This window comes from Gracilinanus agilis, chromosome 4 (genome assembly GCF_016433145.1).
Source record: "Gracilinanus agilis isolate LMUSP501 chromosome 4, AgileGrace, whole genome shotgun sequence".
In the NCBI taxonomy this organism is placed as follows: Eukaryota; Metazoa; Chordata; class Mammalia; order Didelphimorphia; family Didelphidae; genus Gracilinanus; species Gracilinanus agilis.
Window position 1 is genome coordinate 175,075,820 of NC_058133.1, and position 23,790 is coordinate 175,099,609.

The 23,790-nt window shown below is 34.0% G+C and overlaps 1 protein-coding gene across 1 annotated transcript in view; it reads right to left on the reverse strand.

The window, feature by feature from the left end:
• MED13 (mediator complex subunit 13) overlaps positions 1-23,790 on the reverse strand; it is a 91,123-nt gene that overhangs the window by 57,218 nt on the left and 10,115 nt on the right. The window contains exons 2-3 of the mRNA XM_044675060.1: positions 21,606-21,840; positions 11,608-11,776 (exon numbers count right to left, since the gene is read on the reverse strand). Coding sequence (XP_044530995.1) covers positions 11,608-11,776; positions 21,606-21,840 — 404 coding nt within the window. The remainder of the gene's footprint in view (positions 1-11,607; positions 11,777-21,605; positions 21,841-23,790) is intronic.

The window sequence follows — 23,790 nt, forward strand, 5'->3', positions numbered from 1 at the left end:
GGACTATTAAATGGTTGTGTTATTCTGAAACATTAGTCTTTCTTACAATTTAAAGAGATTTATTTGAAAGTGAGATCAGAATCACTCTATAGCAAAAATGAATAATACGGTATCAAGTGATAACATTTGTACAACACAGTGGAATTGCTTGTCGGCTCTGGAAGTGGGGGAAGGAAATGGGGAGGGAAGAAATGAATCATGTAAACATGGAAAAATATCTTAAAATAAAAAATAAATTTTAAAAAGTGGCATTCGCAGTTCCCTAAATACACAAAAATACAATATGAATAAGAATTTTGAGGAGAGATCACCAAAAATAAAATCAAGGGGGGAAAAAAGAAATAAACATAAGTAACCAATTTTTAAAATTATGGCTACAAGAAGCTGTTTTGGTTATTTTTAAACATTTAAAAAGTGCCTACTGACTACTAAATGATTAAGAATTCTCTGTCTTCTCTATATAATTTCAAAGAATTCAAAATCTGAATGGCAAAGTGTAGCAAATATTTGCAAGCATAAGCAACTTTAAAAAATGCTCCATATTCGTATGTCTTAAAAGACAAAGGGAATAAGTGCATTTGTTTTGCTTGACTATGGACATTTGTTACAAGGATCCCATTTTTACTTTTCTTCAGGAGAGAATAAGGAAGAGGGAGAGAAAATTAATGCTTGTTAATTGAAAAAAAAAAAAACAATTTTAAGAGACAAAAACTAAGAGCCCATATTTTTACTATATTATCCCCCTTAAGAATCAGGGAAACATATTTCTTAGGCTATTATGTAAAAAATGCTAATGGATTTTTCAAAGGAAAGAAATGAACAAATCATCATTTGTTTTTTTCCTTGACTCCAAAGAAACTGAAAATACCTAAACAAAATGTCTAAAAGCTATGTTAAATGCCTTAGTTGCCAAACACTCAAGAGATGAAATCATACTATTGTAACTATAAAGAGACCATTCCCTTCTTCTAATACTCCTCTTCTACTCTCCAAAAATGACCATTTGTATTTTTAAGGAAGAAGAATATGACTTTCTGATGTAAAGTGCTAAATTTGTCTCTTAGAGGTCTCTGTAGCAACCAATATTCCAAAGAGACAGTCATGTGATCATTGCTCTCAGCTCCTGCTGTTTATCCTGCACTGTCCTACTTACAGCAGCTTTCAATTCCAGCTGTCTACATACAGTAGAAGAAAAATACCACTGGTTATATACTCTTAGCACATGTTCTTAATACATTCTCATTAGCACTGTTGTAAAAAGCAAATGTTAAAAAAAATCACGTTTGTATAGAGTATGGGAGCATTTTTACATGCAAAACAAAAGAAAAATTATTCAATTTCTGAAAATTATATTAAATATCGCTGTAGTAAAATGCAGAATTAACATTTAAAAATCCATTATCATTACCTTTAATATGGCAAAAAGCAAAACCAATAAATAACACAATATAGCAACATACCTTGAATTCAGAGTGGCTTTTTTTGAGGTACTATTCAAGACACTTTTCTCTTTACAACATTTTATACACAAAATATCTGAGTACCTATTATATCAAGACAATAGGCAGTGTACACACACACACACACACACACACACACACACACAAACAAGAAATTCCTGCTTTCTAGGAACTTACAACCCAACATGCATGGGACAAACATAGCTGCGGGACATAATTTTTTGTAAATGAAGAAAACAAGAGACCATATTCTTCCTGGTATAGCATGGAATACTTCCTATTTAAGTATGAAAATTGTGCAACAAAATAAATATGTACCTGTGGAATACCCAAGTCATATATATTCATTCTACCACTACCTATGTAATCTATTCTTAGCATCACTAATTAGCTTATCTAAGTCTTAAGGAAAGATGATATCAAATGAGGTAACATATGTAAAGTGCTTTGTAAACCTAATATACACAATAGATATATCTAATAATATATATGTAAAGTGCTTTGTAAACCTCTATTAACTATTATTACTAACAAATCAAACCTCTTTAAGTTTTCTGTGCTCTAAGTCACAATTAGTCAAAAGAAACACTAATTATACCATCCTATTTCAGGATGGGGTGAGGGGTGGTGGGAGGTTTTCTTTCTTAGGTGAACATGCCTTCATTAGGAAGGTTCAAGAATATATTGCTGGAGGGAGCAGATGGGTAGCTCAGTGGATTGAGAGCCAGGACTAGAGACAGGAGGTCCTGGGTTAAAATCTGACCTCAGACACTTCCCAGTTTGTGACCTTGGGCAAGTCACTTAACCCCCATTGCCTAGCCCTTACCATTCTTCTGCCTAGGAAGCAACTGATTCCAAGTATTGATTCCAAGATGGAAGGTAAGGGTTTAAAATAGATAAATATCTAAAAATAGATAAAAATCTAAAGATAGATAGATAGATGGATGGATGGATGGATAGATGGATGGAGTAATCATCAAAACAATGTGGTACTGGCTAAGAGACAGAAGGTGGATCAATGGAAAAGAGCTAGAGTTCAATAAAACCAAAGATCCCAGCTTTTGAAACAAGAACTCACTATTTTGACAAAAACTGTTGGGAAAATTAGAAAACAGTATGAGAAATATTAGGTTTAGAACAACACTTCACACCCTATACACCAAGATATTCAAAATGGATAAATGACTTAAATATTACATGTGAAATCATAAATAAATTAGGAAAACATAGAATAGTATACCTGTTAGATGTATGGGAAAGAAAGGAATTTAAGACAAACGAGATAGAGAACATTACAAAATGTAAAATGAATAATTTTTATTATATTAAGTTAAAAAGGTTTTGTACAAACAAAACCAATACAACCAAAATTAGAAGAGAAGCAACAAACTGGGAAAAATTTTTTAATAACAAAACTTTGACAAAGGTCTAATTTCCCAAATATATATGGAACTAAGTCAAAATTTACAAAAAAAAAAAAAAAAAAAAAAAACCAAGCCATTCCCCAATTGACAAATGGTAAGGGACATGAACAGGCAAATTTCAGATACTGATAGTTTGCAAAACAACTCTGAGGTACCACCTCACACCTAGCAGAGTGGCCAATATGACAGTAAAGGAAAATAAAAATAAAATTGGGGCAGTAATACATTGCTGTTGGAGTAGTGAATTGATCCAACCATTCTGGAAGGCAATTTGGAATTAAGCCCAAAGGGCTTTAAAAGACTGCATGTCCTTTGATCCAGCTATACACCCCTACTGGGTTTGTACTCCAAAGAGATGTTTTTAAATGGGAAAGAATTGGTTTGTACGAAAATATCTGTATCTGCACTTTTTGTGGTGGCAGAAAATTGGAAAATGAAGGGGTGTCCATCAATAAGGAAATGACTGAACAAATTATGGTATATGATGGTGATGGACTATTATTGTGCTATAAGGAATAAACTGGAGTATTTCTATATGAACTGGAAGAACCTCAATGAATTGATGCAGAGTGAAATGAGCAGAACCAGGAGTATATTGTACACAGAAACTGAAACATTGTGGCACAATCAAATGTAATAAGATTTTGCTACTTATAGCAATGCAATGATCTAGGACAATCCAAAGAGACTTATGAAAAAGAACACTATCCACACACATCAAGAGAAAGAACTGTGGGAGTAGAAACGCAGAAGAAAAACATAACTTATTATGTGGTTCTATGGGTATATAATTGGGGGTTTTGATTTGAAAAGATCACTCTATTACAAATATGAAAAATATGGAGAAAGGTATTGAGCAATAATACATGTATAATTATGGAGTTGCTTGTTAGCTCCCAGACGGAGGAGAGAACAGAGGAGGGAGAGAATAAGAATCATGTAACCATGAAAAATATTCTAAATCAATAAATAAATGAATTTTTTAAAAAAGAATATATTCCTAGGCACAGCTAGGTGGCTTTTTGGATAGAGCCAGGCCTAGAGACAGGAGGTCTAGGTTCAAATATGACCCAACATTTCCTAGCTTTACAGCCCTGGGCATGTTATTCAACTCTCCACTGGCTAGTCCTTACCACTCTGACAGAAGGTAAGGGTTTAAAAAAAATAAAGAATGTATTGCTAATATTATTATTAAGTAATAATACACTTTCAGATACAAAATTTGCACTATATTCACCAGAAAGGATAAAAGCTATTTCTATCCAGAAGTGGCTTAACAGCTTTATTATCTATGGATCTTTTGTACACCTTCCTAAACCTATCATTTGAGCAATACATTGAAGAATAAGTAGAAACAACATTTTGTTATTCTTGCCTACAATTGCATCACTGGAGTTTTATTATCTCCTATCACTTGAAGGTACACCTTACAAGTGATTTTGATTGGGTGCAATCTATTTTCAATTGTTCATGCCCTACAGCTTTGCCTGTATTCTATAGCTATCAAGGTGTTTTTAAAATTCTTATTCTGAGGACTGTTAATTGAGCAGTCAGATTAATTTTTTTAAATTAATGAGTAAATTACTATTTTAATTGTTAAAACACTTGTTCTTGATTCATTTATATTTACTAGGAGTGAACTTTGTTCAAAGAATAATTTTTTCTTATCAGAAAAAGGAGAATAATTTTTAGCAATTAAAGTTGTCTCATGAAGATGCCTGGAAAGTTTGAAGACATAGAATTCAAATCACGCTAATCGTAAGGAATACTATAGACAACTAGGAATTATAATTACATACTACATGCTATTTTAAGTCAAAATAAAAAAGGATCTTTGTGATTCTGGCCCTGTTGGAACTTATTCTACCAAAGCAGAATGCAAACCAGTTTATACCCTACTCTTCGGTTTCATGGTAACATAGTAATTTGTTCATGATCACAAAGTTAAGTGATAGAGGCTAAATATGAAGCCAAATCTTCCTGACTCCCAAGCCCAGCATTTCAGACACTATGCCACAGTAGTTTTTTATAAATAAAAACACAATTACTGAATACAGCACTAATATATAGTCTACCCTTAATGATAGGTCCTAAGGGGACTGTGAGTACATCCAGTCTAGAACTGATAAAACCCTGGAATCAAGAAGCTATGGAACTACAGAAACTATAAATCTCAACAAAAATAGTTCATTGCTAATAAAAATGGGTCTTCTCTAGACAATCTGGGGCATTGATTGCTATGGCTTTGTCCCCGCCACACTGCTGTCTAGAAGACAGAATAACAGATTAGTCTGGCTTATGAGAAAGGTGACAACATAAAATGCAGTAATTATCATAGCTCTGACCTTGTTAAAAGTCTTCAGGTTCAGTGGAATTCATTCTGTTTACAGGTATTTCTATCTCTAACAGGTCCCTGTACTCAAAGTGGAAATAATTAAGCCTAGAATGAAGATGATTTCTTAAAAATCTGCCACTTAAAATTCCATTTCCAGTAACTGGCTTTCAGGAGTTGTTCCTGACAATCAGTGGTTTTTATACATATGAAACAAAACAAAACAAAAAAAAAAAAAGAGAGGGAAAGTTCTAATTCTTTTTTGCCCCCAATCCTGAAATATCTCACAATTCATTATGCACTAAATAGTTTGTTACCTTCTTAACAGGCAGTCAACCTTTAGGTCAGACTTGGAGACTTAAGAGATTATATTCAACTGTGCCTCTGACCTAGTCTTTACTGTTTTACACCTGACAGGGATTCACCTCATCCTTCATGAGTCATCTACCTGTAGTGCCTTTTCAGGTTGAGGTCAAAGATCAATAGCTTTTTACTGCAGAGTACAAATTCCAAAACAGATTTAGCAATAGAACAGCATACTTTTGTGTTCATTTCACAGAAAAGTCAATTATAATTCTCCCTCTCTGGTTGAGGAAGAGTAAAATGAAATGTCTATGGGAGAAGGTAGTTTTCCACATATATTCTTAGAGCTGATAAAGATACAAGCATCAAGTATGAATGCATACTACTAACCTACTAGATGGCAAACACCTAAAAGTTGATCTTAATATCTTTCAAATGAATAAGGAATTTCAGAGCATATGAGCTTAATATGTAATGTAGATTGTTTTTCTGCAACAAGCTCCACATGGATAGCAATGAACGACACAAATACTTGTAATAATTCTCTATAGGAACCATATCAAAAAATAGTATCAGAAATGACAAGATAATTAATAAGATAACTTAAGAATATCTCATTTACTAATAAATGTTTTTTTCTCCTTCCCATGTCAAATTAGATAAAATGCTTTTCCATGGAAAACAAAATTCCATGACCCCATATCTAAAATGAATAGAATATGTATTTCTTTATTAAATCAACTCAATGGAGGTCATGTGAGCAACAAGATGGCAAACTAAACATTTTCTCTAATCCCTATGATGTCTTCCCCCAAAAGAGAAATTATATACCAAAGATAAAGCAACTTCAGTTGTTTCCATGACCAAGAATTCAAAAAAAGGTTGGAAAATGACCACTACCACCACAACCCCAAACCCAGGATGATGTTAGTTGAGCTCACTTAGCACAAAATGCAGCGACCCTATCCTCTGCACTAACAGATCCATGGAGATGGTAGAGGCTTAATGTTACAACCCATCTCTACCTCCTAATCTTACCCTCTTCCTCCTTCCAATGCTATAGAAACTTCCTCAACTGCCACTGTGGCATTAAACCCTTTAGAAGCAAAAAGCTTGCCAGAGGAAACTGCAATCCAGAATCACCAAATGCTCAATGCAAAGCTCTGAACTGCCAGTGGTGGACCAAAGAACTAAGAAACAGAAGAAATGGGACAGGTCACCAGGATAGAACATTGTGAATGTAGGGAGCTGTGCAGCACTCCATCAAGCCTGAGGGAAGAGCACAACAGCATGCAGCTGGGGCAAGTTCTAGACTACCTAAAAATTAACTGGAGCAGAGACCTAAACTGATGATCTGTGATTTGCCAGTGTGGGAAGTACCTGAGATGCTTTGATAGCTACCCCCTAAGAAAACCTTAACCAGAGAGGGGAGGAGTAAGAAGTGAGCAATAAGGAAAATGAAGGGGAAGACTAAAAGTACCAGATTCCAGGAAAATTAATTCAATGAATATTTATTACATACAATATGCAAGACATGGTTGAGGTACCTGGTGAAAGTACCTTTTTACCATCTTGTTACTTTTCCTTGCTGTAAAAAAGTGAATAAAGTATTAAGTGCAATAATACTTTGTTTTAAAGTTTGCAATGTTTTAAAGTTTGCAAAGCACTTTACAAATATCAACCAATTTTAACCTCACAATAATAACAGTTATGGGTAGGTGCTATTTTTATCTCCATTTTAAAGATGATGAAACTGAGACAAACAAAAGGTTAACTGACTTGCTCAGGGTCCAAAGCTAGGAAATCAGGCCAAATGTGAACCCAGGTCTGAGTGCCTCCAGGCCTAGCACTCTAGCATTTACATAGTGCTTTAAATAAAAAATTTCTAATCAACTTCTGAAGATCATTTTAGATAGTACTCTACCACCTTGCTTAGAAGTTGAAAGCTGATTTTTAAAAAGATAGATTAAATCACAGAAATTTAAATCTGTTCCCTCTCCACTTCCTCACTTAGGAGAAAAGGAGTGAGGCGGATAAAGCATCAGGTACAGAGTCAGGTAAACCAGAGTTCAAATTCAGCCAAAGACACTATGTGACTTTGGGGAAGTCACTTACCCTTTTTTGGCTCAGTTTTCTTTGTAAAATGAGCCAGAGAAAGAAATGACAAATTGCTCCAGTATCATTACAAATATGGGGAGGGGGGGGGGGCCCATGAAGAGTCATGTTGAAATGACTCAATAACAAGGGGAACCCAAAAAATAAACTTTTTTCTCTTTTCAGAATATTCAAATCCCAGTAATTTGGGGGACAATTTTTCCTTGATCAATTTAAGTTTCTCATAAATTTTCTAGCCAGTTTTAATAATATTTGTCAAAATTAGAAATGGGAGCATCACACATATGCCTCAAAATGGGCTGAAATATATAACTAAATACAGTGTAAGTTTTATTTATTTGTATACTATACCAAAATAGTTAAATATATTAACAGTTAAAAACATGTCAAGATGTTTTCATGGACCCTTCTTATGCTATTCCAGAGGTCTCAATTAATTCTTGTACATCCTCTATAAACTACAATGCCAAATAGTATTATAAAATTTACTTAATTTGATCTAAGCATATAGATATATTCAACGAGTAATCAATAAATGTGCTCAACTATCTACACTTGCTGACACTACTGCATCACCTACTCATTCCTCAAAGCCCAGCTCTCTGGCTTCATGGCCTCTCATTCTACTCCAATTATGTCCTCGGAGGTCTCCAAAGACCACATAATTGCTAAATTCAAAGGCCTTAAGGTCATATCATAAATTAAAAGGGCAGAGAAGGATATAACTTTAAAACTATAAATGGGAGAAAGACTTCTTGATCAAATGAGTGACAAAGAAGAACTTTGATTATATAAAATCAAAAGGTTCTACATTTAAAGTAAAAAAAGAAACAATTACCTCAAGGAAGTCTTTGCAACAAACTGTTCAAATAAAAGATTTGATAAAATATTTAAATAAGAATAAGAGCCATTCTTGAATAAATGGCTTAAGGTAAGAATATGAACAAACAATTATCAAGAGAAATCCAAGCTATCAACAGTCATATGGAACTGGAAACTAAAGGGATTCTCATTAACTGGGGAATGACTGAACAAATTATGTCAAAGAATATAACAGATTATTACATTATAATAAATGATAGAAGGGTTAGATTCTGAAAAACCTGGGAAGACTTGTATTCTTAATGCAGTTAAATGAGAACCGGGAACACCATGGGCAAACTGCAGCCCCCTGAGACATTACTGTGAGACATTACTGTGAGACATTACTCCTAATCTGACGAATACAATGAGTAGGATACAATACAATGAAACTTCAAGAGTTGCCTTAGAAACAGATGGTCCCCATCTTTAAAAAAAGTTTGCCCATCATTGGTCTAGAACAGTGATTCCTAAACTTTTTTGGCCTAAACTTTTTTTGGCCCTTTCCAGAATATTACTTAGCCCCCTGGAAATTAATTTTAAAAAAATTTTAATAGCAATAGGAAAGATAAATGCACCTGTGGCCAGCACCGTCCCCCTGGATCGCTACAGCACCCTCTAGGGGGAGGTGGCACCCACTTTGGGAATTACTGGTCTAGAGTCTATTTCAATAGCCTCCTAATAGGTCTTCCTGTTCTTTTTGCTCTCCAATCCATCCTTCATTCTATTTCCAGAATAACCTTCCTCATATAAAGATCTGGCTATGCTATTCCTTATTGTGGGAATCTCATGTACTATATCTTATCGATAAGGGCTAAAAAAAAAAAAAGCTTGAATGGCCATGGTCTAAAAAAGTTGTCACTAATGGCTTGTTGTCAGTTTAGAAAGGGGTCTCTAATGTATTGGTACAGGAATTATTTTCTTGTTACTTTTTACTGATGCTTTTAAGGTATAACCCAGTTTACTTATCAAATTTGCAGATGATTCAAAGCTGGGAAGAAGTTAAACACAATAGATGATAGAATTATGACCTAAAATGTTCCTAATAGACTTGAACATTGAACAACAGAACTTGAACATTCCTAACAAACTTGAGCATACTAGGGAAAATTCAGAGAAAGAGAACCAGAATAGGGAAGAGGCTTAAGGCTATAGAGGCTATTATGCAGGTTTGGATTTGTTCTGTTGGGAAAACTAGGAGCAATCAACTCAATGTAACAAAAAACTTTCTAATAATTAGAACTAGCCCTGTGATATCACTAATCTAGGGAACTTCTATTAAAAAAAAAAACCCTACCTCTATAGACTAGCAACTTCTTTCTCTGCAATTTATAGTTTTAGAGAGCTACCTAGAACACTAAGATGTTAAGTGGCTTGCCCAAGGTCACAAAACCAAAATGTATGACACACACACACACACACACACATCTTCTGACAGGAGTTAGATTTCTTATCAAGGAGATTTTTGAGTAGTCATGGGTCATAATAAATGACCTTACCTTCAAAGTCTCTTCCAATGTTAAGATTTTATGAGTGTAGTTCAAAAATCTTTTACCTAGCAATCAAAGCTTTCAATCTTAATATGACTACTTTTTCCAAGCCATCTACTGCTGCTCTACTCTACACACTGCATGTTCCTGTCTTTCTCACCATGACTGGAATGTCTTTCCCTACTTGATTAGGGAATTTCTACAAAGCATTCAAGGCTCAAGACATATACTAATGCCTTCCTTTTAATTTTCCAAGATGCAAATCAAATGCCACCTCTTCTGTAAGTTTTCCCTGGTTTTCCCACGTTTTCATGTTGATAACATGTTGGGACACTTTTCTTTATAACTCTAAGTCACTTAATTCTGTTTATTATATCTGTGTGGTATGTCTTAACCTTTCTACGTCTCCACAAGCTGAATGAATGGAGGGACTGTATCACCCCACAAACTACTCTCAAACACTGATCTCTGTGCTCTGAATGCATTCAACCTACCTTTGTTTCACATTTTTTTACACATTCCAGGCAGATTAGATTCTTAGATTACTGATCTCAGTTTCTGCTCTTCTAGTTCTACATATTTACAGACTATTGCCCATGTTGTTGCTGTTGAGTTCTTTTTCAGTTGTGTCCAACTCTTTGTGATCCAGTTTGGGGTTTTCTTGGCAAAGATACTGGAGTGGTTTGTGATTTCCTTATCCAGCTCATTTTACAGATGAGGACATTATAAACAGAAACAAATGACTTGCCCAGGGTCATACCATCAGTGTCTAAGGCCAAATTTGAATTCAAGAAGATGACTCTTCTCGATTCCGGGCCAAGTACTCTCACTACCTAGCTGCTCACAATGGCCCATCTATAAGATGTGTCTTCTACATGGCTCTTTATAGAAATTCTTTTATTCCTCCAAGGCCAAATTCAGGTTTCACCTGAAGTCATTTTGGTACTCCAGGAAATTAGACTTGGAGTCAGAGGATCTATGTTCATCTCCTAGCTTTACAACTTATTCCTGTTTGTGAGAATTTAAATCTTATTAGGTCTCACTTTTCTTATCCATAAGGTAAGGTTTTGTACCAAATAATCTTAAAATCTTTTGATTTTATAAAGTCTTTCCAGGCAAAATAAAATATGCTCTTCCAAGGTGAAAATTATTTTTTCTGTCCTCAATTTCTTATCTCTTTGGATCTCTGTTACAAAGTAGCATAGTTTAATACCTCTTTTATCCCTGTTATAATCCATATTAAAGCATACTTATTTGGGCATGTGATATATTCCAATAGACTTAAGGTAAGCTCCTTTAGGGAAAAGACCAATTTTTTTCCATCTTTGTATTCTCAGTATTTTGTGCTCAGCAAATACCTAACAAGTCTAATAAAATGATTTTCTTAAATTACCAATAATCAAAGATTTCACTTTAGTTGATGTAGTCTCTTTATCCACTACTACTTTCTAAATGAATCTCTATTGCTATTTTGGGACAATTATACTGATACACAGAAATTCTTAGAATATGTAAAATGGAATACAGATCTAAACTTCAGAGGTTTCCAAATCAATATTAACTGTTACCACAAAGAAAAATAAATCCAAATAAACAATGAAAATTAAAATAAGATGTCTTACCTTTTATTTATAGGTTTTTCATCTTTTTCATAAGGTTTCACAAACCACTTCCCAATTCGCACAAAGTTACGGTTCATTAAACACCTCTCCAACAGATTGTGGACTGCTTTGAAAAGCAGAGTACGGCATTCATAGGAAAGTCCATTCTCCCACACTCCATCTTCTTCTTCTACAAGGCCAATGGGGGGAAGGGGAAACAATACTTAAAAAAAAGTCATGCATAGATTATTCAGCATAACCTGTTACATTCTGATTTCTATATTCATCAGTTCTACTTCCACAAAATATTCAAAACCAGTCATTTGTATTTTCCATATATAATCTGACATTTTAATAAATAATATTGCAAAGTAAAGAAGGAATAGGACTTAATGGTGGCTCTATTAAATGACTGTTCCATTAAATTACTTTTAAGGTTTTTTTCCTCACTATGAACAAAAGGAGTGACATAGCATAACCACATTAATTAGTGGTTTAAGTTCCAAAGAAAAGGCTAAGATTGTACACTAAAAAATAATGAACATAAATATTCATGCCCAAGAAAACAGTTTTTAAAGTTGTCTTACTTATTGGTTACTGTCCTAATTTTTGTCACTCAACTTGTTCATAGTAGGTAGACAATTACACTGGGGAGAGTTGTGAACATTCTAATCCATTATATAACTAGCAATTACATTATCTGTAAGAACATTAGTTCCCATTTCAATTAAGTAATTTCTAGGAATAAAGAAAAACCAGTGGCAGATAGAATGCTAGCTCTCAGTACACCAAGGTTTATGTTCAAGTTCAACCTGACATTATTAACTATATGACCCTGAGCAAGCAAGTGTTCTAGGCAACTCTCTAACCCTAAAAGTTGCAGGAATTCCTTAGATCAATAAAATCTAAGTGCAGCCCCTATCCCTAATTCCCAACAATTATTAAAGTATTCAAATATATAGTTTGAATAATTATCTCCATTAAATCATCCTAAGTGTTAAAATACAGTATGAATTATTTTGAGAACTAAGGTTATTTGCCATACCTCTTTTTTTTTTAAAAAACCCTTACCTTCTGTCTTGGAGTCAATACTCCAAGGCAGAAGAGTGGTAAGGGCTAAGCAATGGGGGTTAATTGATTTGCCCAAGGTCACACAGCTAGGAAGTATCTGAGGCCAGATTTGAACCTAGGACCTCCCTGTCTCTAGGTCTGGTTCTCAATCCACTGAGCCACCCAGCTGCCCCCACCATACCACTTTTTGAGAATAAATAAAAGCTTAAGAGTAATTTTGAGACTGTTTTGGTTATATTTCATTACAAATATTCACAAACCCTAACTTTATTATTTAAAACAAAGTTCTAAATCTTGCAACAAATTATCAGCATACTCAAGACTATTTCAGGAATTTTACATCTTTTAAATTATTTCAAGCATGAGTAATGTTTTGATTGCCACATGCACATGGCTAGTACCTTTAAAATTTGCAAAACTTTTTAGCATACATACACACACAGTGCTACTAAAAAAAAATTACAAACAAAAAAACCCAAACGGTTTCAAAATAAAATTAAGCTATATGAATATATACTAAAGCGTGCAGTTATCAGAGCTTACACTTGCTATTCAGAGCTTACACAACACATGGGCAATACAAAATAAACATTAACTAGAAAGCTTAATGATAGTGGACTTTAACTGCACTATAAACTCTGAACCATTACAAAGGTTAAACAGTTGATTTTATGTTGTTCTTTAAAATGTCCCTTAAATTACAGTGAAGTCTTTCAAAATCAACTAATCATGGTGTTTCTAAAAGCTTTCTATTTCTGGTCACTCTAAAATCTGGATTTGGAGTCAAATGGAAAAATAAATCCATTCTGAAAATCTTTCGTGTCAAAATCACATTGCATTTCTTTTTAACCACTGATATTTTAAGTCTAAATTTATCATAAAATGGAACATTTCCTCACATACTAATTACATGGATATGCCCTTCTTTCCAAAATCACAATGCTTTTAAGCTTCACTTTATTTTAAAAATAAACTCATGTTGACAGCCATATGCAATTAAAAACATTAGGATAGGCAGTATTAAAGGTATATGTTGATTTACTTAAATGATCTAAATTACAAGCATATTTAGGTGTAGCTGAGAGAATAAAGGTATTTACACCAATATTCTTGAAGACTCAATTGTTCCTGCAAGATCATTTTAAGACTAGACATATTAACAAATCCCTATGTCAACTATCTATAATACTACTTAATTTTGTAAATTCTTCCTTGCTCATAAGCCAGCATTGAGCCTACCATCTCTCAATTCCTAATCTTATTGGTAAACTATTTTTAACATGCTTTTCTCTTTATCTCAAAAAATCCTTAGCTCCTGAGAAGCATGTATGCTACTACATTACTAATTTATATTAATTATTTGTCTATAAAAATACTTAGTATATCTAAAGTAACAATTACTTTTTTAAAAATTAGGTTACTTTAGATAAATATATATTTTTATAACTATGGTTTAAAATTCTACACTCCACAAAATAAAATATTTATGTGAAGGGTTCTTAATTTTTGGTGCATGTAATAGACCCTTTTGGCAGTTTGGTGAGGTCTACTGTTTTTAAATACCTAAGATATACAAGATTACAAAGTAAATCAATTATAATGAAAGTTATTTCAAAAGTTCAGAAACTGAAATACAACCATTTAACTCCTTTTCTATTACTTTCTATTAGTGAATTTAATCTCAGAAAAATAGGTTGTTCTTAAAATATAGAATAAGTTAATGGAATAGTAAAAACTTTATTCTATTTATTTATATATTTATTATTCACTGTTTATGTTTACATTCAGTTAGTTCACCTAAAAAATCATTTTGTGGTTCTGCCTTTTAAATGTGCTCCTCCCCCTAAAGGTTCTGATTAATTTCCAAGCGTCTCTCTTCTATTATTCTAATTATATCTCAAGAATCTTAGGTGAACTTAATGCTTTCAGGAGGGGAATGTGGGGATGTCTCCCTAAGTCCCAGAGTGCCCATAGTTCTCATTAACACTAATGGGAATTTTGTATATAAAAAAAAAAAGTTAGGCTGATCCAGGGCCAACAAGTCTCCGAAGTATTTCTACAACTATATAGTAATGACTAAGCAAACACTAACTACAGTGTAGTTTTGTCTAAAGTACTGTAAATTCACTTTCCCTCATAAGTAATAAGTATAAATCTTAACTACATTCACTAATGTCTATGACAAGTAATATTACTTAAATATTAATTCTACACTGACAAAGTTAAAGGATACATCCCTCTCTCCTACTAAAAATCAATAACGGGCAGCTTGGTGGCTCAGTGGATTGAGAGCCTAGAGACAGGAGGTCTTGGGTTCAAATCTGGCCTCATATTTCCTAGCCATGTGACCCTGGACAAGTCACTTAACCCCATTGCTTAGCCCTTACTACTACTCTCCTGCCTTTGATCCAAAACACAGTATTGATTTTAAGATGGAAGGTAAGGGTTTAAAAAAATAAAATAAAAATCAATAATAAATTAACTTTGGGGGGAAGATAGATTTTGTAATTCAGTTTATATCTTTGTTGGGAAATATTGTGATAGAATAAAATGTTATCACTAAAAACTACTTTTAAAAACAATGTCTTATATACATTTTTTATTTTGAAAAGAAAAAAGATTAAGCACTAATCTGTTGCTGCTAATATTAAAAATTAACATCCTGACACCTGGATTATGCCCAGTTTTAGAGAATACTGTGCTGTTACATAAAACTGACACAGAACAAGTGTCTCCCTACATACTGAATTCAGTTGTACCCCAGGATCAATATGTAAATACACCATATTCCTATCTATAAAAAGCAGTTCCTCATACCACCTGCCTTTCTGGCTTTAAAGTTGTATCTTACTCAAATCTGAAAATTTCACATTACAAAACTACAAACAGCTCCTTCTCTACTTTAACAGTAAAAACCATAGAAAGCAATTTGCTTTACAACAAAATCTACTAAGTATACAAATTGAGGGGGTATGTGGGGAGGTATGGGACAGCAAATAAGATACTATTGCTTATCCAAGCTTCTTACAGCCAAAGTTTCCTTTTAGCAAACTTCTAATAAACTTAGAATTTATGGTTTTAGATTTTGTTTGATTTGTACTGCTCATAATAACTTTCTTTTAAAGACTTTCTTGTAAAAAAAGACAGCTCATTTTACAGCTTCATGTCTCTTTAAAACCTATTTAAATTCTATTTATCTGATCTCCAGGAGAAAAGGCAAGTTTATTTTCAAATACTTACAATACCAGATAGAGCTAGAATTCTAAGCAGCAACATAATTTTGTGGAAAGAATACAAACTTGGATCTCTGTCACTAACAACTTTCCCTCAGTTTCTTATCTATAAAAGAGTTGGAGGGCAGCTAGGTGGCTCAGTGGATTGGGAGCCAGGCTCAGAGATGGGAAGTCCTGGGTTCAAATCTGGTATTAGACACTTCCTAGCTGTGTGAGCCTGGGCAAGTCACTTAACCCCCATTGCCTAGCCCTTACCACTCTTCTGCCTTAGAATCAATACATACTATTGATTCTAAGACAGAAGGTAAGGGTTTTAAAAAAAAGTGTAGGTACTATTATCTACTTTACAAAGCTGTGGTAAAGAAAATAATTTATTACTTTAAGAACCTAAAATTTGACAATTTGGGTTTGGAAAAGCCCCAAGTGGAACTAACAGAAGTTCAACTAACAGACTCGTCTACCATTTCAAGACCAGTGTAGCATCTCAGAAGCTCCTTATTAGCTAGGTCACATCTACCAATCATAAAAAGGTTTTGTCTACAGCAATAATGGATATACAAGCTGACATTGTAATGGAGTCTTCATAATAACACTTTACCAATTAAAAAGTTAATATACTCAAAAACTCTAAATTTAACTAATTTGGATTCTCTTCCTTTTGTTTCTAGAGTATCAGCTAGCCACAAATGAAAATCATTTTTTTATCCAATTCTGTCAAAATATTCAATATGCAAATGGAAATAAAAATTAATAAATCAGAATTTCAACTCTAGAAAATATCATGCATTTTCTAAGAAGAGAAATGTTTAAATTGTCCACCTCTGTGCTTGTCTTAGAAAACAAATTTCCCTAACTGTAATCCATTCACTCAATAAATATTTATTAAGTGTTTAAGTCTTATTTGGCAATATATAACAAAATATAGAAAAATCTGATTCAACACTCAGCATGTTGAGCTTTGTCTTTGCTTTAACAATAAAAACATAGCCCACTCCTACTTAAAATGAAAAGCATACAGTGAAGAAAAAGCATAAAACTAATTCTATGAGGCCAGTTAATATTTGAGGGAAAAAAGACATTAAGGAAATGGTAAATTGGAAGACAGGCATAAATGAATTACTTTCAGGTTTATTTTAGTATTAACAGTACTTATTTCTTATTCTTGGCTACTATCTACCTACTTGTGATCAAAAAGAAATCTGCATTTTGAGGTCAAACCCTATTACATTATACCATTCAAAAAATATTTCATAAAAAGATTCTCAAACCTTAGTCATGACCCATTCATTTAGAATAATATTCATAAAAGGAAAAAATCATAAGGAACCATCATAGTCATCCAGACCATCCAAGGCTAGAATCTATCTCCCATTTAATGACAGATTCTCTTATTATACATTTCTGTAAAGTTCATCCCGCAGTCATTCTTTCAAATAGACTAAAAATCAAAGGTTATCTAGAATATAGTATCCTTTCAAATCTGAAAGTCAGCAACTTTCCCTCCAAATCTTTCTTTTGCAGGTTAAGAAACTTCAGTGCTTCAAAAGGATGAAATTCTAGTACAATGACAAAATTTGAATTTCAGAGTCTTGGATATCTTTACAAAAGGCAGAAATCGGAAACTAAAATTGAGTAATTACTGACACTGGTTGCTTCTATTTAAAGTCTTAGGGAGTTATTTATTTCAAAGTATATATTAACATTTTCAAAGCAAAATTTTAATTTAAAAAATCCATCCATGTTCATCACCTGGTCGAACATAGGATGACCCTTTTTTTTCCTCTACTGCCCAATTTACTAAGTTTTAGAAGGGCTGCAATCTACATTGGTGGAAAGAATACCAATACATAGACACAGAAGCTAAGAGAAAGTCTTTTTTTTTTTTTTTTAAATTTTGCTTAAGGAATATCATTAAACAATGGCAGGGTATCAAATTTTAAAAGCATTAGGAAATGCCTCTCCCTTATAATAAAGTACACAATTACCTATTCTCATAAAAACAACACAAATGGCTATGTCAAGTTGGTTGCACTACTTAAAACTAAAACTAGAACTAAATAGTTTTGACAAGGGATAAGAGCAGCTTCTTCCCACCGACTTAATACTTCTTTCAATATGTAAGTGAAGGTAGAATCATGTGACTAGGCATTCAAAGGTTAGAGTCAATTTCTGCTCAGTGATTTTGATCAAGTCAATCTAAGGATCATCTGTAAAATGGGAATAAAATACTTGGGCCACCTTTCTCTAAACTTTGTTATAAATGAAGCACTTTTACAAACTGTTAAAAGTGCCATATAAAAGTAATCTATTAATAGTGTCAGAATAATTAAATGAGAACTGTTACAAAATTAAGGACTCTATCCAGCTGGAAGTGAAATGTGTCATATTATATGTATCACTTATCTTAAAACAGTCAAGGTCAGGCTGAAATTTAAAGAAAAAAAAAAGTTGACAACATAATTACTATGCTGACATAAGTTTAAAAAGTGGAGAATTACTACCCTTTTTTGCCAAAGAGAATTGCAAGGCTCCTTCCAAATCAATGAGGAAAGTATAAGCATAGTAATATTTGAATGACAGGATTGTTAGAAGCTCTACCAAAACCAAGCAAACAAACCAAAACACCTTATTTCGTCCATACTGAATAGGCTCAGGTTAAATTAATGAAGCTTTGCAGCTACCATCTGGATCCTTCCGGTTCCTTTTTCCTCAGTACTACACCTCCACTTGAGCTCAGGATTGCCTCCTGCAGCTGATGCCACCCCCACTGTCCAGCTGCTCTCTTCTCAGGGGAGCTTAAAAGAAAGCAATGGAGTGACACAGATGGGAAGAGATGAGAGAGAGAGGGAGAGCTGAGCTAGAGACAGGAGGGACTAATTACTCCAAAAGGGAGACAGATTGCCTGGGGGAGGGGAGGAGGAGGGGCAAGTGGAGGGAGAGGAGAGACTGACTCTACCTAAAAAGAACTAATTACCCTTCTATTTGGGTCTGATTTAAGAAACATTTTAAACTTGTTATAGGTAAACAGGTACTATATAAACTGAAACACTCGACAGAATACATAGACCACATAACTGAAACTGAGCTCTGCAAGAGTAAATGAGTACATACATACATACATTAATACCATTTATACTTCAGACTATTTCACAAGAAACATTTCCACTTTGATAAATCAAAAATTATTTGTGAAAGTACACTTGGAAAATTCATGGTCTTAATTTTAAAAGTAGTGTATTGTAAGTATTTTTTAAAGCATAGCTTCACTTTACTGAAGCAGTAAAATGTCATGAATAGCCAGATCTAGGAGTTAGAAGAAATCCTGCCTCTGACACCTACTGGCTATACCTGTTGAGATACATTGACCTAAGAATCATCCTAAAAATTTAGGACTAAAAAAACTCTAGCTTTAATTTTAAATGTGAAAGCCAAGGCTCAATGTTAATACAAAAGAGCATCTTACCTGTTGAAAAAAAAAAATCAAGTAGAAAACAATGGAGCTCAGAAAAACTAGTTTTAAAAAACCTTCAATCTTCATTTAATTTACACTAAAAGCTCACTTCATTAAAAAACTGACCTTTTCCCCAAAATGCCATCAGTATAGGTAAATAGTTGCTACATTAGAAGTGAAATAAACACAACAATCCTTAACAACTTCAAGGGAAAAACAAGTAATTTGACACCCAAGGAAAAATACCCACAGAGGAACTCCAAGAGCAGCATGCTTAACTTAAAGACATATAACTTCCAAACTAATAATTCCATTTCACACTAAATTAATTTACTGGACATGTATTTCATATAAAGCACTTTACCAGACAGTGCAGAGTAAAACTAGATTCTACTCACCTGTTCTGATAATCCCTGACACTAAATTTGGGAAATGGTTTTTGCCTTTCTTTGTATTCCAAGGGACTACTAAGTGCCTCCTCACCCATAGTAGTAAGGGTATAAAGAAATGCTTGTCTGGCTGACAAACAATGGTTCAAAATCTAGAAAATAGCCTGTTATTATAATGCTTGTTTTCTAAAGAATACTGCAAGTTCTAGTATCTAATAGATGATTTATCAAAAGATTCCATCTCAAACTTATTTTACTGATAAAGGCCTATGAGGTCTTTTGAATGAAGACTCTACCTAATCTACCTAAATTCCACTATTCTAAATTTGTACATTTCACATAATTAGAACTACTCCTTAAGTTTTTAAGTAAAGTAATAAGGTTACTTTATTTGTAGAGTGCTTAACATCAAGAGGCAATTAGGGCAAACAGCCCCATTTTATGGGGACTCAGAAGTGGCCCATAGAAATAAAGGCATGAACTACTTTCATTATAATTTACACTAGGTTATTACCAAATCTTCTAATCCAAATGAACAGTGAATTGTTTTGATCAAAGGTCCAATTATTCAAAATCGATACCTACATAACTTAGAAATAAGATAGAATTATGAATTAAAGAGATTCCACAAGCCACCTAGGAAAATCAGTTTCACTACTGTATAGACATATCTCATTCTCCAATACAATATAATTAACAAGCTCAATTCCTAAAATAAAGTAACTTGTTTGGTTTAGATAACTATAACCTATAAATAATGATCTTTATTAAACAATAATCTCAAGTAAAAAATAAACATACCTAAATAACATTTCATATATAGATAAGCTCATCCTTATAAAACAAAATGACAGTCAACTGTACAGTTAAACTTTGTATATCTAAATTTAAAATGAAACTGTCTGCATTTCAATTATTTAACTATCTTAGAACTGCCCCTCAATCCCAAAATATGATTATTAAAACATCCCATTTAAACAGTTGCCCTCTTGCAAGTAATCAATTACTTTTTAACACTTAAGTCACTGCCTATGGATACAGTGTAGATCGATCCATGGAGTCACACAGGACTTAGCAAGTATTAAACAATATCCAAGCAATAATGGGCTTTTTTACTGAAGAAACCATTTATCACATTTCTTTTGTGGGGACCAGACCTATGGTTTCAACCATACTGAAGGCTCCCAGAAAGGAAACTCCTTCTACCAAAGCATATTAGCAATTTTCTGCTATTAAGAATCACTTGGAGACACTGAGAAGTTAAGTGACTAGTTCAGGATCTTATCAATAGTATGTGTTAAAGGCTTTCTATCCATATTGCCTTTCCATATTCATTTTTGACATCTCTACCATGTTGCCTGTCAATTATTTTAAATCTAAGCAAAAGTATTATAAAGTTAGAAGTCAGATACACCAGTTCCAAATTAATCACTGTTTCACTAATAGAAGACGGTAGTGGAAGATAAAATCCCAATCATTTATATTGGTCTTCAGAATGGGAACTATTTTGTCCTATACAAGATTTACATTCTGAATTGCTTTGTTTAGGTAATGTTAGTATTAGTCCCTGGGTAGGAAATAAACCAATGGTAGGGATGCAGAAGCCTATAGGGATTAGTGACAGGAAGAAAGACATTTAAGAGTCTACAATTTGCCACAGAAAACCTACAATATGGAAAATGAATGGGGCTAATCAAGCACAGCAGGATCAATATTCATAGAGAACTGGAATCATTTCAAAGTTTACATTGGTATGGCTTCATCCATGATCACTTCTTTTTTTTTCTGATTTAAGTTATCTTTTTAGTATAAGAAAATCTTTTAGTGAGGTTGATAAAGCTTTATTATGTTACTAATATATAAAAATATTCTCACCTGCTAAGTCATGGTGAATTAGGTCAGCAAAGTTGGGGTCCTCACCCCACCAAAATATCCACAATTCTCTTCTTCCAGGTCTCTGATCTCGCCGCCAAACACCAAGTACATCTGCCTTAAGGCAGCGACTAAAACTGCTCAAAATAGGGTCTTCTTCAGTCACAGGAAACAGAATTGGGGCAGAAGTTGGGCCTTGCCATACATATCGTTTCCATTTAATTCCTGTCAAGTCAGCCTAAAGAAAAGAAAGTGTGATTATGTTATCTTTCACTCATATAGAGCCAAAAAAGTCTCCTTTAAAATTTCTGAAAGAGATTGTCACGGCTTTTCCAATTTTGTAATATATGGTAAGGGCATTTAAAGCTATTTAAAGCCAAAGAAAGTTTTGAGGTATGAGAAAAAGAGTTATGCAAGTACTACTTTGTCATCATAATATTTAATATATTTAATAACAATTCATTCTGTATTTGACTGTCAACTCCTCAATGACAAGGGCCATGTCTTATTAATATTTGTAACCTCAGGATGCCTTGCAAACAGAAGTCACTCAAATGTTTGTTTATTCACTCTAGTTTATAACTGTCTGCCTATAAAGTAAAAGATGTTAGTTAAAAAAAAAACCTCAAGGGTGAGAAATATCATAAGATACAAGGTCTAGAACTTGAAGGGACTTCAAAGGCTATCTAAATCCAATCTCCTCATTTTACAGATAAAGAAACTGAGGTCCAAGGAGAGTTAGTGATTTGCCAAAGGTTACAGTGGATATATATATATATATATCATATCATCCTGGATTTGAACCAACTCCTCCGTCAACCATTCCAGAGTCAAACCAGCATTGTCTTCTTCCAGACCTTGAGGGTGGTTGTTGTTTTTTTTTTTCAAAAGCATCATGTAATTACATATTTGCAAATGAGTAACATTTTGTGAAAATGAGCATTTGAAGAAAAATTTTCCAGTCTTCAAAAAGAGTTTTAGGCAATCTCCATTATTGTTTATAATGAACTGTCAAATCTGTACTAGCCTCTCAACCCCAAAACAAAACTTAAAATACATGAAAAACTGAAGCTAAATGAACTAGAATAAAATCTAGTTTCAAGACAAAATTGTGTAAAGGTAACTTTAGCATGGAGGAAGGATAGTCCAATTTTAAGAAAAGTATTTCTCCATTTTTCAAAATTTAGGATTGTGGAAAAGAAACAGCTGGTATTGCAACATGTCTTCAGTTTGACTTCAAGGTGCAAACTGGAGGTGCCAAAAATGAAACTGCTGATACATGACCGGCAGCTTATACTTGCCAACTAGTTGTGCTCTCATCCCCTGAATTCGTTTTCCTGACCATGATATACCCTTTAATGATTCCCTAACACCCAGCAAACAAAAAAGGTCAAACTAGTCACTTAAAAACAAGAGCTGAGGGTTTCAGAGTTAAAACTAGAAAGTTTGCAACAGTTGAGATGTTTTCAGGCCTGGTCAATCCGTACAATGAATTCCTCTTAGCTGCCTAGCTTTCTCAAGCATCTCACTCCAGTTAAAACAAGGAGCAGTCTGCTTAAAATATTTTAAAATGCATACCAAAATATACACAAATATAGAAACATTCAAAAGCAACACGACAGCACCTCCTCCACTAGTGCCCTCTACTCACACAACACAATGTTCCAATGAGAACAAGATGATTAGAAAATTGTCAAAAATATAAGTGAAAAAACTTTGTTTTCAAAGTAATAATTGAAAAAACTATGAAATGGCATTCCTGCAATGTTTCAGGGTGCTCCCTTTTAGTTATAAAGGTGAGCAAGTTAAGAAGAGGGGAAAAAAGGGGGTGTCTTCCTGTTAAAATTGGTCTCCAATTGTTCGGTTTTGTTTAGGGTCCTGGGGAGTTCTAGGTTCGGGCTCCTGAACAACGGCAAATTTAAAGGGGGTGGGGGGCAAGTTGGGAAAGAGACCAGCATAAGCCAGTCATATTAAAGTGTGATGGGCACCGAGAGAAAGCAGCAGCCGAACAGGAGAAAGAGGTGGTCGGTACTGGGCCTGGCAGGGAAGGGGAGGAACGGGGTTTGGGAAGGGGAAATTCTGGGGACGGGGGGAAAATTTAAGAACAAGCTGAGAAGGGGGCAGGAGCCTGGGAAGGGGGGTGGGGTGAGGGGGTGGCGCGGCGGCGCCCAGGGCCGCCAGCAGCGGG